Below are 18,862 nucleotides of genomic sequence, written 5' to 3' on the forward strand. Positions count from 1 at the left end.
TAGATTAAGCTAGACACTATGTTGTATACATCAGTTGTTTTATGCTTCTTATTTTTTTCATAATGCTGTCATTAGATGGCATTGGTTTTCATTTAAAATCTTTTAATTTAGTTTATTTCCATATTTTGGTGAACAACAAGCAGGTTATTGAGTTACTTTATCTTATAGGTGAGAAATTATATGAAATAAAAATTTTAGAAGAAACACATAAACAAGAAATCAGTCGTCTGCAAAAAAGATTACAGTGGTATGCTGAAAATCAGGAACTTCTGGATAAAGATGCACTTCGGCTTAGAGAAGCAAATGAGGAAATCGAGAAGCTCAAACTTGAGGTAATAGATCATTTCAGAATGTATTTCTTCTCCAGATGAATCCTTTTGTCCGTCATATCCGTTCTACATAACCTTTTATCATTGTGTCATTACTCTGAACTATTAATTAAGATCGGTGGTTTGCTTTTAGAGATATAGTCTATTTTAAATTAGACTGAGAATAAATACAAGCTCCTTATCACAGCCTGTCAGGCCCCCGTGGGGTCCGAACCCTGCCTGCCTCTTCAGTGTCATCGGGTACCACACTGCTCTCAGTCACTCTTCTCCAGCCACGTCAGAGCTCCTCCGATTCTTGAACATGCTGGACTCATTCCACTTGTTTTCTTGGCCTGGAATACTCTAGCTTCAGTTCTTTTTTGTCTCACTCCTCCTTCTTGTTCTTCTTGGCTCAAATGTCTACTCTCTAGAAAAGACGTTCCTGACTCCCTTTCCTAATGTATCTGCCAATCCCTCAACTTCTGGTTCTTTGTTCCTATCCCTTCACCTGTTTTATTTTCTTCTTAGCCCTTACCACTCTGAAGTTATTTCATTTTCCCTTTGATTTACTTTATTTAGTAGCTTATCAACTCTCTCCCTCTACTAGAGCATAAGCATCTTGGGAGCAGGGACTTAGTTTGTCTCGTTTGCCTTCCGTATCTCCTGCCAGATCTAGGAAGTGCCTGGAACTTGGGAGGAGCTCAAAGAATTTGAGGAATTAATTCCCCAAATTTTGCTGGGGAATTAATAAATGTATGAGTGAACTAATATGCTTCCTCCCTGGAGCTTTTCTGTTACGTTTACATATGCTTCTTAACATGTTATTTGTTTATTGACAGATTGAGAAACTGAAAGCTGAATCTGGGAATCCATCTATTCAGCAGAAGATACGCTTAAAAGATAAAGCAGCAGATGCCAAAAAAATTCAGGATCTGGAGCGACAAGTATGTGTTCACGGTAAATTTTCATGAGCATATTTTATATATAGTGCATTTTGGTTTTCTCTTTTGTTTCAGGAGTTCCCACGAGATGGAGTTGACCTGGAAATTTTTGTTTTAAAGTATTTACATTAGTAAAAGTAATAACATCATTTTGTATACCTACAGCTTTATAACAACATAATTTTTAGACTAATGTGCCTCATTCGTAAGATGGTAGACCTGTTGATAAAAGGTAATTTGGTACCCTAGCTCTATTAGACATCTAGGAAGAAGGAAGTAGAATTTTGAAACTCTGGATATAGAGTTAGGATTTCTCTTCCTGACCGTAGACAGCTGAGAGAGGACTACCGGAGGGAGATCCCTGAGTTGGGAACATGCTGGTAATGCTTGGGAAATGTTACAAAACACCCCGTAAACAAAACATGCAGCTGCCCAAAGAGCTGGCCATTATCTTCAGCTCTTTCTTACAGTTCAGGCTTAGAAATCTCATTTTGTGGTCAGTGTGGGAGACCTTTAGTCATAAAGTGAAGCCTATTAAAATAAAGATTTTTTTATTTAAGTATTTGTTTTAGGAGGCAGGATTATTATTTTTTCCTTCTGTTTTTAAAACACTGTAATATAGCATTTATATTCATAACTAAATATTTTAAAACAAAATATGAATTGCCAGCCTTGTTCATAAGGGAACATGATTCTGTAGTCAAGTCATGGTACTTAGACATATGGGTATTATTCCATCATAAATCCGAAACTGTGAGGTCATTACGGGGCTGAATATTATCCCAGTTTTATGAGAAGAAGGAAAACTAAGCAAATAATTAACTGTATTACTTTTACAAGACCTATTTTTATATTAAAAGGTATGACTGGGTAGATTGAGTCAGGGCCAAGAAAGGATCAGCCAAACGTGGTATGAAGAACTAGAAATATTTGGCCAGGCGTGGTGGCTCATGCCTGCAATCCCAGCACTTTGGGGGGCCGAGGCAGGAGAATCCCATGAAGCTAGGAGTTCAAGACCAGGCTGGCCAACATGGTGAAACCCTCTCTCTACTAAAAAATAGAAAAATTAACCAGGCATGGTTTTAGCTGGGCTTGGTGGTACACACCTGTAATCCTAGCTACTTGGGAGGGTGAGGCAAGAGAATCACTTGAACCTGGGAGATAGAAGTTGCAATGAGCCGAGATCACGCCACTGTACCTCAACCTGGGTGATGGAGCGAAACTCCATCTCAAAAAAAAAAAAAAAAAGTAAATAATTAATTTAAAAAAAGAACTAGAAATATTCTGAAGTAAGTATAGTCCAGCATTGCTTCAATTTTCTTTAGTGCTAAAAATTTAGATTAGCTAATCTAAGAAGCCATCCAGAAGTGGGAGAGAAAAAAGACCAAAAGAGCTACTTCTTTATAACTTATTTTAAGAGAAACTATGTAGAATTGAATCCATATTGGCAAGAGATATACCACTTTATAAAAGTAACCTCCCTTTTGTATTAATACTTTTATTAAACATTAGTTCACCATCTTATATTTTTCTAAAATAGTTATCTATATAGTTGGATTGCTACATGTACATTTCAGATCGTATTTATTTAGTTTCCATGAGCATTTCTATCCTGATATTTTAAACCTTAATACGTATTTTTTAATCAAGGTATATCACAATATATTCAGAATAATTATAATTAGTCTATTCTTAAATAGACTAAGTATGAATTATCTATTTTTAAATAGAATATAAGTAAAAATGGGGCTAATTAGATGCATATTGTAATGAAAATTTTAGATTGTGTTTGTGCTTTTTTTATTTAATGGAATATTTCATGGTTTAATTTGCAATGAGAGTTAAAAAAAATTTACTTTGTATACCAGACTGATATTTTTGACGAAAGAATAATATTAAAAAGCAAAATTAAAGAAGATACAAATAAAATCTCATTTTTCCCAAAAAATACAGTATGTATTTCAAGATATCAAAATCAGATTGAAAATATGTCTTAAATTTTTAAATGAATACATTAATTTAAAATGTTATATTTATAAAATCTAGTTCTCTTTTTAATATATGTAGTGTTGGTATGTATACATGTATTTTCATATACCTACAACTAACTCAGTTAACTAATATCAGAGGAAACAAAGCTTTGAATTTTTCGGGTGAAAGAAATGACTAATATTTGTAGATGGATAGATCCCAATTTATGATATATCAATAAATGTGTAAGCAGTTTTCACAAATGGAAATATTTATATTAACTTTGTAAATCATATGCCCCTTAAATACCAAATATGAACAGGATTTTGAGCACCAGCAAACCATCTTGCCTTAGGAGGTGAAATCATCATAAAAGCCAACACTTACCAAGCCCTCACTATATGCTGGGCACTCTAAGTGCTTACCAAGATGAAAGTCATTTGATCCTCAATTGTATCAACCCTTTGAAATTGCTGCTGTTACCATCCCCATCTTACCCATGACTGGTGTAAGATGGTACCTCATTGTGGTTTTAATTTGCATTTATTTGGTGATTAGTGATGTTGAGCATTTTTTCATATTTTTTGGCCACTTGTATGTCTTTTGAAAAATGTGTGTTCATGTCCTTTGCCCGCTTTTTAATGGGGTTATTTAATTAAGTCCATTTGTTTATTTTTGGTTTTGTTGCATTTGCTTTTGGGGACTTGGTCATAAATCCTTTGCCTGGGCCAGTGTTCAGAAGAGTTTTTCTTAGAATTTTTTCTAGGATTTTTATAGTTTGAGGTCTTAGATCTTTAATGCATCTTGAGTTTATTTTTGTATAAGGTGAGAGGTGTGAGTTCAGTTTCATTCTTTTGCACATGACAATCCATTTTTCTCAGCACCATTTATTGAATAGGGTGTCCTTTCCCTAGTGTATCTTTTTGTTGACTTTGTCCGAGATCAGTTGATTGTAGGCATGTGGCTTAATTTCTGGGTTCTCTATTCTATTCCATTGATCTATGTGTCTATTTTTATCAGTACCATACTGTTTTGGCTGCTATTGCCTTGTAGTACAATTTGAAGTCAGGTAGTGTGATACCTCCAGCTTTGTTCTTTTTGCTTAGGATTGCTTTGGCTATTTGGCCTCTTTTTTGGTTCCATAGGAATTGTAGGATTGGTTTTTCTAATTCTGTAAAAAATGACTTTGGTAATTTGATAGGGATTGGATTGAATTTGTAGATTGCTTTAGTCAGTATGGTCATTTTAACGATACTAATCCTTCCAGTCTATGCACGTGGCATGTTTTTCCATTTGTTTATGTCACGGTTTTCTTTTTTTTTTTTTTTTTTATTATTATACTTTAGGTTTTAGGGTACATGTGCACAATGTGCAGGTTTGTTACATATGTATCCATGTGCCATGTTGATTTCCTGCACCCATTAACTCGTCATTTAGCATTAGGTATATCTCCTAATGCTGTCCCTCCCCCCTCCCCCAACCCCACAACAGTCCCCGGAGTGTGATGTTCCCCTTCCTGTGTCCATGAGTTCTCATTGTTCAATTCCCACCTATGAGTGAGAACATGCGGTGTTTGGTTTTTTTATCCTTGCAATAGTTTACTGAGAATGATGTTTTCCAGTTTCATCCATGTCCCTACAAAGGACATGAACTCATCATTTTTTATGGCTGCATAGTATTCCATGGTGTATATGTGCCACATTTTCTTAATCCAGTCTATCGTTGTTGGACATTTGGGTTGGTTCCAACTCTTTGCTATTGTGAATAGTGCCGCCATAAACATATGTGTGCACGTGTCTTTATAGCAGCATGATTTATAGTCCTTTGGGTATATACCCAGTAATGGGATGGCTGGATCAAATGGTATTTCTAGTTCTAGATCCCTGAGGAATCGCCACACTGACTTCCACAATGGTTGAACTAGTTTACAGTCCCACCAACAGTGTAAAAGTGTTCCTATTTCTTCACATCCTCTCCAGCACCTGTTGTTTCCTGACTTTTTAAATGATCGCCATTCTAACTGGTGTAAGATGGTATCTCATTGTGGTTTTGATTTGCATTTCTCTGATGGCCAGTGATGATGAGCATTTTTTCGTGTGTTTTTTGGCTGCATAAATGTCTTCTTTTGAGAAGTGTCTGTTCATGTCCTTGGCCCACTTTTTCATGGGGTTGTTTGTTTTTTTCTTGTAAATTTGTTTGAGTTCATTGTAGATTCTGGATATTAGCCCTTTGTCAGATGAGTAGGTTGCAAAAATTTTCTCCCATTCTGTAGGTTGCCTGTTCACTCTGATGGTAGTTTCTTTTGCTGTGCAGAAGCTCTTTAGTTTAATTAGATCCCATTTGTCGATTTTGGCTTTTGTTGCCATTGCTTTTGGTGTTTTAGACATGAAGTCCTTGCCCACGCCTATGTCCTGAATGGTATTGCCTAGGTTTTCTTGTAGGATTTTTATGGTTTTAGGTCTAACATTTAAGTCTTTAATCCATCTTGAATTAATTTTTGTATAAGGTGTAAGGAAGGGATCCAGTTTCAGCTTTCTACATATGGCTAGCCAGTTTTCCCAGCACCATTTATTAAATAGGGAATCCTTTCCCCATTTCTTGTTTTTGTCAGGTTTGTCAAAGATCTAATAGTTGAAGATATGCAGCATCATTGCTGAGGGCTCTGTTCTGTTCCATTGATCTATGTGTCTGTTGTGGTACCAGTACCATGCTGTTTTGGTTACTGTAGCCTTGTAGTACAGTTTGAAGTCAGGTAGTGTGATGCCTCCAGCTTTGTTCTTTTGGCTTAGGATTGACTTGGTGATGTGGGCTCTTTTTTGGTTCCATATGAACTTTAAAGTAGTTTTTTCCAATTCTGTGAAGAAAGTCATTGGTAGCTTGATGGGGATGGCACTGAATCTATAAATTACCTTGGGCAGTATGGCCATTTTCATGATATTGATTCTTCCAACCCATGAGCATGGAATGTTCTTCCATTTGTTTGTATCCTCTTTTATTTCACTGAGCAGTGGTTTGTAGTTCTCCTTGAAGAGGTCCTTCACATCCCTTGTAAGTTGGATTCCTAGGTATTTTATTCTCTTTGAAGCAATTGTGAATGGGAGTTCACTCATGATTTGGCTCTCTGTTTGTCTGTGATTGGTGTACAAGAATGCTTGTGATTTTTGTACATTGATTTTGTAACCTGAGACTTCGCTGAAGTTGCTAATCAGCTTAGGAGATTTTGGGCTGAGACAATGGGGTTTTCTAGATATACAATCATGTCATCTGCAAACAGGGACAATTTGACTTCCTCTTTTCCTAATTGAATACCCTTTATTTCCTTCTCCTGCCTGATTGCTCTGGCCAGAACTTCCAGCACTATGTTGAATAGGAGTGGTGAGAGAGGGCATCCCTGTCTTGTGCCAGTTTTCAGAGGGAATGCTTCCAGTTTTTGCCCATTCAGTATGATATTGGCTGTGGGTTTGTCATAGATAGCTCTTATTATTTTGAGATACGTCCCATCAATACCTAATTTATTGAGAGTTTTTAGCATGAAGGGTTGTTGAATTTTGTCAAAGGCCTTTTCTGCATCTATTGAGATAATCATGTGGTTTTTGTCTTTGGTTCTGTTTATATGCTGGATTACATTTATTGATTTGTGTATGTTGAACCAGCCTTGCATCCCAGGGATGAAGCCCACATGATTATGGTGGATAAGCTTTTTGATGTGCTGCTGGATTCGGTTTGCCGGTATTTTATTGAGGATTTTTGCATCAATGTTCATCAAGGATATTGGTCTGAAATTCTCTTTCTTGGTTATGTCTCTGCCAGGCTTTGGTATCAGGACGATGCTGGCTTCATAAAATGTGTTAGGGAGGATTCCCTCTTTTTCTATCGATTGGAATAGTTTCAGAAGGAATGGTACCAGTTCCTCCTTGTACCTCTGGTAGAATTCGGCTGTGAATCCATCAGGTCCTGGACTCTTTTTGGTTGGCAAGCTATTGATTATTGCCACAATTTCAGAACCTGTTATTGGTCTATTCAGAGATTCAACTTCTTCCTGGTTTAGTCTTGGGAGGGTGTATTTGTCGAGGAATTTATCCATTTCTTCTAGATTTTCTAGTTTATTTGCATAGAGGTGTTTGTAGTATTCTTTGATGGTAGATTGTATTTCTGTGGGATCGGTGGTGATATCCCCTTTTTCATTTTTTATTGCATCTATTTGATTCTTCTCTCTTTTCTTCTTTATTAGTCTTGCTAGCGGTCTATCAATTTTGTTGATCTTTTCAAAAAACCAACTCCTGGATTCATTAATTTTTTGAAGGGTTTTTTGTGTCTCTATTTCCTTCAGTTCTGCTCTGATTTTAGTTATTTCTAGCCTTCTGCTAGCTTTTGAATGTGTTTGCCCTTGCTTTTCTAGTTCTTTTAATTGTGATGTTAGGGTGTCAATTTTGGATCTTTCCTGCTTTCTCTTGTGGGCATTTAGTGCTATAAATTTCCCTCTACACACTGCTTTGAACATGTCCCAGAGATTCTGGTATGTTGTGTCTTTGTTCTGGTTAGTTTCAAAGAACATCTTTATTTCTGCCTTCATTTCATTATGTACCCAATAGTCGTTCAGGAGCAGGTTGCTCAGTTTCCATGTAGTTGAGTGGTTTTGAGTGAGTTTCTTAATCCTGAGTTCTAGTTTGATTGCACTGTGGTCTGAGAGACAGTTTGTTATAATTTCTGTTCTTTTACATTTGCTGAGGAGAGCTTTACTTCCATATATGTGGTCAATTTTGGAATTGGTGTGGTGTGGTGCTGAAAAAAATGTATATTCTGTTGACTTGGGGTGGAGAGTTCTGTAGATGTCTATTAGGTCCACTTTGTGCAGAGCTGAGTTCAATTCCTGGATATCCTTGTTAACTTTCTGTCTCGTTGATCTGTCTAATGTTGACAGTGAGGTGTTAAAATCTCCCATTATTATTGTGTGGGAGTTTAAGTCCCTTTGTAGGTCACTGAGGACTTGCTTTATGAATCTGGGTGCTCCTGTGTTGGGTGCATATATATTTAGGATAGTTAGCTCTTCTTGTTGAATTGATCCCTTTACCATTATGTAATGCCCTTCTTTGTCTCTTTTGATCTTTGTTGGTTTAAAGTCCATTTTATCAGAGACTAGGATTGCAACCTCTGCGTTTTTTTGTTTTCCAGTTGCTTGATAGATCTTCCTCCATCCCTTTATTTTGAGTCTATGTGTGTCTCTGCACATGAGATGGGTTTCCTGAATACAGCACACTGATGGGTCCTGACTCCTTATCCAGTTTGCCATTCTGTGTCTTTTAATTGGAGCATTTAGCCCATTTACATTTAACGTTAATATTGTTATGTGTGAATCTGATCCTGTCATTGTGATGTTAGTTGGTTATTTTGCTCGTTAGTTGATGCAGTTTCTTCCTAGCCTCGATGGTCTTTACAACTTGGCATGGTTTTGCAGTGGCTGGTACCGGTTGTTCCTTTCCATGTGTAGTGCTTCCTTCAGGATCTCTTTTATGGCAGGCGTGGTGGTGACAAAATCACTCAGCGTTTGCTTGTCTGTAAAGTATTTTATTTCTCCTTCACTTATGAAGCTTAGTTTGGCTGGATATGAAATTCTGGGTTGAAAATTCTTTTCTTTAAGAATGTTGAATATCAGCCCCCACTCTCTTCTGGCTTGTAGGGTTTCTGCCGAGAGATCAGCTGTTAGTCTGATGGGCTTCCCTTTGTGGGTAACCCAACCTTTCTCTCTGGCTGCCCTTAACATTTTTTCCTTCATTTCAACTTTGGTGAATCTGACAATTATGTGTCTTGGAGTTGCTCTTCTCGAGGAGTATCTTTGTGGCGTTCTCTGTATTTCCTGAATCTGAATGTTGGCCTGCCTTGCTAGATTGGGGAAGTTCTCCTGGATAGTATCTTGCAGAGTGTTTTCCAACTTGGTTCCATTCTGCCCGTCATTTTCAGGTACACCAATCAGACGTAGGTTTGGTCTTTTCACATAGTCCCAAATTTCTTGGAGGCTTTGTTCATTTCTTTTTATTCTTTTTTCTCTAAACTTCCCTTCTCGCTTCATTTCATTCATTTCATCTTCCATCAGCGATACCCTTTCTTCCAGTTGATCGCGTCTGCTACTGAGGCTTCTGCAATCTTCACGTAGTTCTCGAAACTTGGCTTTCAGCTCCATCAGCTCCTTTAAGCCCTTCTCTCCATTGGTTATTCTAGTTATCCATTCTTCTAATTTTTTTTTTCAAAGTTTTTAACTTCTTTGCTATTGTGTTGAATTTCCTCTCATAGCTCAGAGTAGTTTGATCGTCTGAAGCCTTCTTCTCTCAACTCGTCAAAGTCATCCTCCATCCAGCTTTGTTCCGTTGCTGGTGAGGAACTGCGTTCCTTTGGAGGAGGAGAGGTGCTCTGCTTTTTAGAGTTTCCAGTTTTTCTGCTCTGTTTTTTCCCCATCTTTGTGGTTTTATCTACCTTTGGTCTTTGATGATGGTGATGTACAGATGGGTTTTTGGTGTGGATGTCCTTTCTGTTTGTTAGTTTTCCTTCTACCAGACAGGACCCTCAGCTGCAGGTATGTTGGAGTTTACTAGAGGTCCACTCCAGACCCTGTTTGGCTGGGTGTCAGCAGCGGTGGCTGCAGAACAGCAGATTTTCGTGAGACCACAAATTCAGGTGTCTGATAGTTCCTCTGGAAGTTTTGTCTCAGAGGAGTACCCGGCCAAGTGAGGTGTCAGTCTGTCCCTAATGGGGGGTGTCTCCTAGTTAAGCTGCTCAGGGGTGAGGGACCCACTTTAGGAGGCAGTCTGTCTGTTTTCAGATCTCCAGCTGTGTGCTGGGAAAACCACTACTCTCTTCAAAGTTGTCAGTCAGACAGGGACATTTAAGTCTGTGGAGGTTCCTGCTGACTTTTTGTTTGTCCGTGCCCTGCCCCCAGAGGTGGTGCCTACAGAGGCAGGCAGCCCTCCTTGAGCTGTGGTGGACTCCACCCAGTTCGAGCTTCCTGGCTGCTTTGTTTACCTAAGCAAGCCTGGGCAATGGCGGGCACCCCTCCCCCAGCCTCGCTGCCGCCTTGCAGTTTGATCTCAGACTGCTGTGCTAGCAATCAGCGAGACTCCGTGGGCATAGGACCCTCCGAGCCAGGTGCGGGATACAATCTCCTAGTGTGCCGTTTTCCAGGCCCATTGGAAAAGCGCAGTATTAGGGTGGGACTGACCCGATATTCCAGGTGCCGTCTGTTACCCCTTTCTTTGACTAGGAAAGGGAACTCCCTGACCCCTTGCGCTTCCCGAGTGAGGCAATGCCTCGCCCTGCTTTGGCTCGCGTACAGTGCGCTTCACCGACTGTCCTGCACCCACTGTTTGGCACTCCCTAGTGAGATGAAACCGGTACCTCAAAGAGAAATGCAGAAATCACCCGTCTTTTGTGTCGCTCAGGCTGGGAGCTGTAGACCGGAGCTGTTCCTATGTCACGGTTTTCTTTATCAGTGTTTTGTAGTTCTCCTGGCAAACATCCTTCACCTTCTTGGTTAAATGTATTCCTAAGTAGTCCTTGATTTGGTCCTCAGCGAGATCGTTATTGGTATATAGAAATGGTACTGACTTCTGTAGATTGTATGCTGAAACTTTACTGAATTCATTTATTAAATCTAAGAGTTTTTTGGTGGAAAATATGTTTTAATAGGTTAAGGAAATGGAAGGGATTCTGAAGAGAAGATATCCCAATTCTTTACCTGCTTTAATATTGGCTGCATCAGCAGCTGGTGATACAGTGGATAAAAATACAGTGGAATTTATGGAGAAAAGGATAAAAAAGCTAGAGGCTGATCTGGAGGGCAAAGATGAAGATGCAAAGAAAAGCCTTCGTACCATGGAACAACAGTTTCAGAAAATGAAGGTAAGTGCTAAGTAGCCTCAGAGATAAAGGTCAGAGATGGACAATGGGGGCAAGCACTTCTTAGGATCTCACATTAACAAATAGCTATAAACATTCTTTCCCATGAAACCATTACCACTGGTATCAATAGGTGCCAAAGAAACCAAGTCCATCCTATTTTGGTGTCCTTTTTCAGCAACTTTTCTATTTCTGACAGTAATCAAGCACAGGATAATCTTTACATCACCTCTCTCAATATGAGAATTAGTGGAAATTAAGTCATGAAAAAGCAGAATAAGACACACTTGATATGTATTCAGTACAAAAGGAAAAAAGAAATTACCATGTTTGGAAATATTTTCACTGAAATTTATCTAGAGAAGGGTAGGAGAGTAAGACAGAAGTATACATTTTAGGAACAGCGGATAGGGGAGCATCTTCCAGAAATGTCTTACTTTCTGAGTTTTCCATTATTTTGTGAAACAGGAATGAATCAGAAAATACAAGTGCTAGAACAGACCAAGTATGAAACAGGACATATTTCATTTACTTTAAAAAAAATTTGTAGACAAATAACAGTTATAGATTATTTTTAAAAATTTGTTGAGCACATGTCTGTCAGGAATTTATGCTAGATGCTTTCATAAATATCACTGTTCATCTTGCATAATCCTTCCAAACACCTGTGAGGAGTAGATATTGTTAACACTATTTTGCAGATGAGGGAGCTGAGATGTTCTAGGAAGCTCATCTCATTCCCCACTTATTTATATCCCGAGAAAAGCAACAAATGAAAGAACATTAGATTCCAGAAACAGTAGAAGGTTGATAACCTGGAAATACAGTGGCCTGTTAATTAAGGTCACATCAAGGAGCTTGGGTTTCTTCTATTCCACCCTCTTTTACAGATGATAGATAGATAGATAGATAGATAGATAGATAGATAGATAGATAGATAGATAGATGATAGATAGATAGATAGATAGATAGATAGATAGATAGATAGATATCCCTGATAACATGCCTGGAGTCTAGCAAACAATTAATGATTATAATTATTATTAGTGTTCCACCAACCAAATAAGACTGTCAGGTGTAAACTCCAACCCCCTACTCCACTTTTATGTATCTAAATCTAAACACCCTAACTTGTTTCTTTTTGCAACCCCCTGCCCCATCCCACACCTGCCTTTGCTTACTACTTGCCTCTTCCCCCTTTCATTTCTGATTCCCTGTATATACCAAACATTCCACCAGCTTTTGCATGTGCTCTTCCTACTTCCAAAACATCCCTGACTCCACCTAACCCCTAATTAACACTTATCTCTCAAGACCGAACGTAAATGTGCTGTCTCTGTGCAGTCTTCACACCTTCCGTCAAGCCTCCAGACACTTAGGGCGGCCTTGCCTCCTCTGCACTCACTGCACTATGTTTACAGGGCCATTATTGCACTCGTGGGACATTGTAGCTGCTGCCATGTTGCTCTCCTCACCAAGCTGTGAGCTTTTTGAAAATAAGAACTGAGTATTTTTGTTGCTAGAACCTGCATATTGCCTGGCATAAGGTCATAGCTTGGTAAATATCCATTGAATGAATGAGCAAACACTGCTGGTGCCTCCCTCCATAGAAGAAATTATTTATTTCATTTGCTGAATACTAAACAAAATATTAAAGCTCCAGTATACAAATTCCAGGCCATTTTACTCTCTATGAAATTAATAAATTGATGTTAGAAGGTTGAAAATGTGCTGTTTCCCGAAGTCTTCAGTGCCCCCAGTTGCTTTACTGTTTATCCTCAAAGAGTGTGTTGATAGTTTGCATGGAGAAGACTGCATAATAATAGGTTTTATTGTGAGGTTTAAAATAAATTTTGGAGTGTGTAAGAACATATGTAAGTTAATATTTATGAAGCAACATATCAATTATTAAATTACATAACATACATCAAGAATATATAATGTTATGCCCTGAAAGAATAGGACTTCAATACATTTGACTCACTGAAGAAACAGAATTGTAGACATCAGAATGTATAATGAGTACCTGAATAACGGATTAGGTAGGACCCTCTAGTTTGCAGGGCTTCAGAAACTAATGAAACGTTTAACAGGTGTTTGGCATTACATGGATTCTTTCCTTCAGATTCAGTATGAACAAAGACTAGAGCAGCAGGAGCAGCTACTTGCCTGCAAATTGAATCAACATGACTCTCCCAGAATTAAAGCACTAGAGAAGGAACTTGATGACATCAAGGAAGCTCATCAGATCACCGTAAGAAACCTTGAAGCCGAAATAGACGTTCTTAAACATCAGAATGCTGAATTAGACGTCAAGAAAAATGATAAAGATTTTCAGTCTATAGAATTCCAGGTGGAACAGGCTCATGCTAAAGCTAAATTAGTAAGACTCAATGAAGAACTGGCTGCAAAAAAGAGAGAAATACAAGACCTCTCAAAAACTGTGGAGAGGCTTCAGAAAGACAGAAGAATGATGCTATCAAATCAGAACTCTAAGGGCAGGGAGGAAATGTGTGCCAAAAGGGCAAAGAAAGATGTTTTGCACTCAAGTAAAGGAAATACTGACTCCTTCCCTGGAAGCCTGGACAGCAAGCTTTACCAACCACATACTTTCGCTGATTCCCATGTTTCAGAAGTTTTACAAGAAAACTACAGATTAAAAAATGAGCTAGAGGGACTAATTTCAGAGAAGAATGAACTGAAGATGAAATCTGAAGCAGCGATGAATCAATTTGAAAACTCCATGAGAAGGTAAAACGTTAAATTATTTATAAATATTTGTAAAAATAAAAAGATAAAAATTGAAAAATTATATGATATATTTCCTCCAGATAATTAGTTTGACCCTGAACTGAATTCGTAAGTGAATATTAATATATTATATTATATTGCTGAGCATATATCTGTTTCAGGATAGAGTCTTCTATCTGCTGGTGGCCCAAATTCTGATGTACCTGAACATTTGTGTCAACCCAAATTGTGTCCTTGGGCTCGCCAGTCTTGCCTTTTGGCATGTACCCAAATGGTATTAATAAGCTGACTCATTGGGCTCGTCTAGCAAAGGAATGTCATAGTTTATTATTGCTATAGACAGATTGCTTTCAGAAAACAGTTATTGTTAAAGCTAGTTGGCAGTCTAAAAGGAAAAGGTCCTCTTTTCAAAAATAACTCTTCAAATTGACCTGGTGATCACATCCCTTCATGCCTTAAGGAACTTTATACTCATCCATTTCCTTCTCACTATCTCTATTTGCTATCCACTGTCTCTTTCCTCTGAGTCTTTTGACATCCTCAGATCTTTTTTTCACCTGATCAGGTTCCAATCCTGTCCTTCAGCACCCGTTTTTCACAAGTAGTCTTTTCTTTTATTTCTATCTCACTTCCTCTTAAATATGGCTCTCATCATCACTCCTTTTAAACCTGGTCTCAATAATGACCTTTCCCAGTCCAGTGGCATTTTCTCCTTCCTCATTTTCTTCAACAATGTTGACCACACTACTTCTCCTGAAATGGCTTCTTCCCTTAACCTCCGTGGCTTGGCAGCTCTGACCAAAACTCCTTTTCTGTTTCTTTTACTGAATTCTGACCCTTCCTCGTTCTCCATCCCCAAAATCTGGCTTTCTACCAGCATTCAGCTCTTGGTTTTCTGGTTATTCTCTGTTCTTTCTCTGTTGCTAAACTTACCCATTCTTACGGTTTCTATGAACCATGACTTCTAGATTTACTTTTAAAGTCTTGTTCTCTTTGCTGAGTTCAAATGTGAAACCTAGAACTATTTATTGGATTGCTTCTCTTGGAATCACCAGTACCTCAAGTTTCCTTTTTTTACCTGTAAATTAATTCTCCTTCCCAAGCTCCCCTTCCCTGTCTATATTTATTTTAATTGCCAGCCCAGCTTTATCTCTGTTATTCCTTGGTATAAATGTTTCGCATTTTCCGATCTTCCTTACTTTAATAAACCAGTGCTGCCATTATACAATTTTCCCACTCCAATCTTCCTTTTTTTAACCTTCCCCAGTCATCTTGCTTAAAAATCATTAATATTCTTTAAATACTCATATACCTGGGTCACTCTGCTCTCCGGTGACTCCCAGCCTCCTTAAATATCAAGACTAAATTTCTCTGCCTAGCATCTCAAGTCTCATCACTATTCTAATACTACTCTACTTACCTAATCTGTCACATTTCCTCATGCCTTTTGCTTATTCTTGTTATAAGTACTACCTTCACAAAACATTTCGTGGAACTTCCCAGGAAATTGCCTTCTCCTACCCCCAACTCCTACATAACTTACTAATATGTACCAGGAAAGGATTAATCATACACAGCCTTGTAGTTCCTTGAGAACCGGTGTAAGATTATGCTTCTTTTGCATCCCCACAGCAATATGCTGTAGGAGCAGAATGAGCATGGGAAACACCCAACAAATTCTTATTGACTGGCAGCCATGGCAGTGAGTGAGTTATGTTGTTACCATATGGCAGTCATACTGCTACCAAATGGAAACCTTGTTTCTTAAGTCCTGAATATTATGACAGTAGCATGAAGCTATTTAAGAAGAATCACATTTTATCCAGGAAAGAATTTAAAATTCAGGTTTTCCTATTGATTTTCCTGTACATCATTTAAAATTTGTTAATATTGTCAATCTGTTTCTTAGATAAGTCTGGGCCTGAGAAGTGAGGAATAAACTTTTCTAGTCCCATATTTAGACTTTTTACTGTCATTCAGTTGTATGTGCTTTAATTAGGTTTTTATGCTTTTTCTAGGACCCTAATCATACTATATCCATGGAGAAATATTCATATGGTGAAATAAGCAATGGATAAATTTGTCTATAGTTGGGAAGCACCATATTAATATGTAGCAACAGCAGTTTACTAAAATACATGCTTTAAGTTAAATGCTGTTATTTTCAAGTCTTTCCAATAAGAGAGAAAATGTTTATCTGTAGGAAATATACCAAATCTTTATTTATAATTTTAACCATTTAGTGAACTGCCTCTGAATAAATTTTATCACAGAGACAAATGAATAGTCTTTCACTCTTATAGTCCAAATTAATTAATTGCATATTACAAGCATAATATGTCCTGAGAATTACCGTAAAGATTGTCTCATTCTCACAACATTCAACTAGCCCTGGAGTCTCATGCATAGGTTGAAAATTGGTTAATGCTGCCTGCAAGGCATTGAAGATTCTAAAGGGAACAGCTGTGATTTTCCAAAGAAGCATCTGGGCAGGAAATCTGAGTTTATCTTAAAAGATCAAATGTCATGTGCTTTGCTTTAAATTCAGACAGTTATTTTGGAACCCTAGATTCCCTCAGAAAGTGTAGCCTCACGTTGGGGATAAAGTAGAGATATATCACTATTTCCTCAAGTTTGCCCTTATAAAATTCAGTAAATAGTAGCTCATGGATTGGTCATAGAACTCATAGGCAGTAATGTATAAAGCACCTAACAGTGCAGTTAATATTGGTGCCCATTTTCCCTTTGCTTAATTCCCAGGTTTCTTCTACTGTTTTTGTGCTAACTCCGAATTAGAGGTTGAAGAGCCACTTTTATGTGTGGTTTTCTTTCATTTGCTCTGTAGGGTCAAGGAAGATACTGCAGCACACATTGCATCCCTCAAAGCATCTCATCAGAGAGAAATAGAGAAACTCCTTTGCCAAAATGCAGTAGAAAATTCTTCTTCCAAAGTAGCTGAACTAAATCGTAAAATAGCAACTCAAGAGGTAGATGACAAATCTATTTTATCTTTTGACTTGAATAAACTTGTTTTGACTTTAATGAGATTAAAGTTAACATTGTTTTATTTGGAAATGTTTTAACTTTTTCAGCTTGGTGATAGAAATGGGAAACTATTATTGGCTTGATTTCTTTTTTAAAGAAGATAATACTATATATTTAATTTTTTTAAAGAAGATAATACTATACATTTAATTTTTCTACTTTAAAACTACACCATATAAATAAATGTTTTTACAGTTTGTCCCTATACTTCTCAAATAAGTCTTTCTCTAAATTCGTCACAGGTGGTGAGGTATATGTCTAACATGATTAGGACCCTAGTACTTGAACTTGGATGTTGAACCAAATCCCCAAGTCTCAGCTGACAGTTATACTTAGGCATTCTTCCTGCCCCGTGACCTTTTATTAACAAATAATGATTCAGGTCAATAGACAATCAAGCACTGGAATAAAATAATGAACAGAGAGATACACAGCTCTTGCAGTGATGGAGCATAGTCTTCTAAGAATTATTATATGGAATGCTGCCAACTCATCAGCATTTCCTCAAATAAATCTGTCTTCCTTTTTGAATAATAGGTATATCTACTTAGAATATCTATGAGCACTACCATGTGGCCTGCTTTCTGTACTGTTTGTCACTTATAAAAATTGCATTAAAATAGGACTTTCATCTACAATCTACTTTCAAATGGTATATCCAAGAAAAAGAAACAGGTGGCAGATCAGCCACCATTTGGGTTATCAAGTTGAAAATATATGAATGTTTATTGTGTTCATCTTGTCTGTAAGCTTCAATTTTAAGAAAGAAGCTCAGGGAGAAAAACATCAAGAAAGAATTATCTCACCAAGTATAATTATTTAATACCATCTTAATTAAAACTAAATTCCTCAATTGGGGAAGTTTGAATATGAACTGGCTATTAGATCCAAAGAAATTACTATAAATTTTCTTAGGTATAAAATGTTATGGTTTTGTGAGAAATGCCCTTATTCTAAAGAGATGTATGTTGAAGCATTTGAAGGTTTTGTTTGAGACAGTCTCCTTCTGTCACCCAGGCTGTCTCAGTTCACTGCAACCTCTGCCTCCCAGGTTGAAGCAATTCTCCTGTCTCAGCTTTCTAAGTAGCTGGGATTACAGGTGCATGCCACCATGCCTGACTAATTTTTGTATTTTTGGTAGAGATGGGGTTTCACCATGTTGGCCAGGCTGGTCTCGAACTTTTGACCTCAAGTGATCCACCCACTTTGGCCTCCCAAAGTGGCATTTGAAGTATTTAGGGGCAAAATGTAATGAAGTCTATAACTTAACTTCAGATCACTGAGGAGAAAAAGGACTGTTTGACTACGTTAATGAAAAATACTTAAAGTGCCTTTCGAAAGTAACAATCCATACAGCCTTACAGAGAACCTCTCTAGCCTTATCCTCCATAGGAATAGAGTGTCAGAGGGCAACTTTAAGCATTCTATCCAGTGATTTTGTAGTAAGGAATAGTCTGGAAGAGTTGAGAAAAGTAGTATCATGATGCCATAGTACCATAAATGTTATTTTCCCAGAGTTATAAATGTAATATTGTAAAATTGAGTTAGAGAAATCAGCATAGTCTGATCATTAAAAGTACAGCATTAGAGATAAATTTTTGCCAATTTCTCTTAGTTTCTTGATGGAAGTATCTGTTCATATATTTCAGTTTACCTAAAAATATGAGACTGACGTTTATTTCACAGCTATTATGAGGCTTATGTTATATTTAAGCCATAGTTCTTAAATAAAAACTATCAAACTTAACCAGAGTATAAAGATAATATTGTCTACCTTTTTCCAAATGTGTAGACTTTATAGAGCTTTATTTTAAAAGGACTTTTTCTAGTCATGAAAATGTTCATATTTATTTTCTCCCCTTTTATTGATATATAATGATTTAGATATTTATGGGATACATGTGAGTGTTTGCTACATGCAAAGAATGTATAATAATCAAGTCAGGGTAATTGGGATTT

The 18,862-nt window shown here is 37.5% G+C and overlaps 1 protein-coding gene across 5 annotated transcripts in view; it reads left to right on the forward strand.

Moving 5' to 3' along the window:
• CEP162 (centrosomal protein 162) overlaps window positions 1-18,862 on the forward strand; it is a 108,596-nt gene that overhangs the window by 64,135 nt on the left and 25,599 nt on the right. For 4 of the 5 annotated variants that reach the window (XM_055274087.2, XM_063637799.1, XM_063637800.1 and 1 more), the window contains 5 exons: window positions 169-332; window positions 1,148-1,252; window positions 10,898-11,110; window positions 13,233-13,858; window positions 16,704-16,845. In XM_055274087.2, the coding sequence (XP_055130062.1) occupies window positions 169-332; window positions 1,148-1,252; window positions 10,898-11,110; window positions 13,233-13,858; window positions 16,704-16,845 (1,250 nt within the window). The remainder of the gene's footprint in view (window positions 1-168; window positions 333-1,147; window positions 1,253-10,897; window positions 11,111-13,232; window positions 13,859-16,703; window positions 16,846-18,862) is intronic. The other variant, XR_010120434.1, reaches the window with a different exon arrangement.

Source organism: Symphalangus syndactylus, chromosome 4 (assembly GCF_028878055.3).
Source record: "Symphalangus syndactylus isolate Jambi chromosome 4, NHGRI_mSymSyn1-v2.1_pri, whole genome shotgun sequence".
Lineage (NCBI taxonomy): Eukaryota > Metazoa > Chordata > Mammalia > Primates > Hylobatidae > Symphalangus > Symphalangus syndactylus.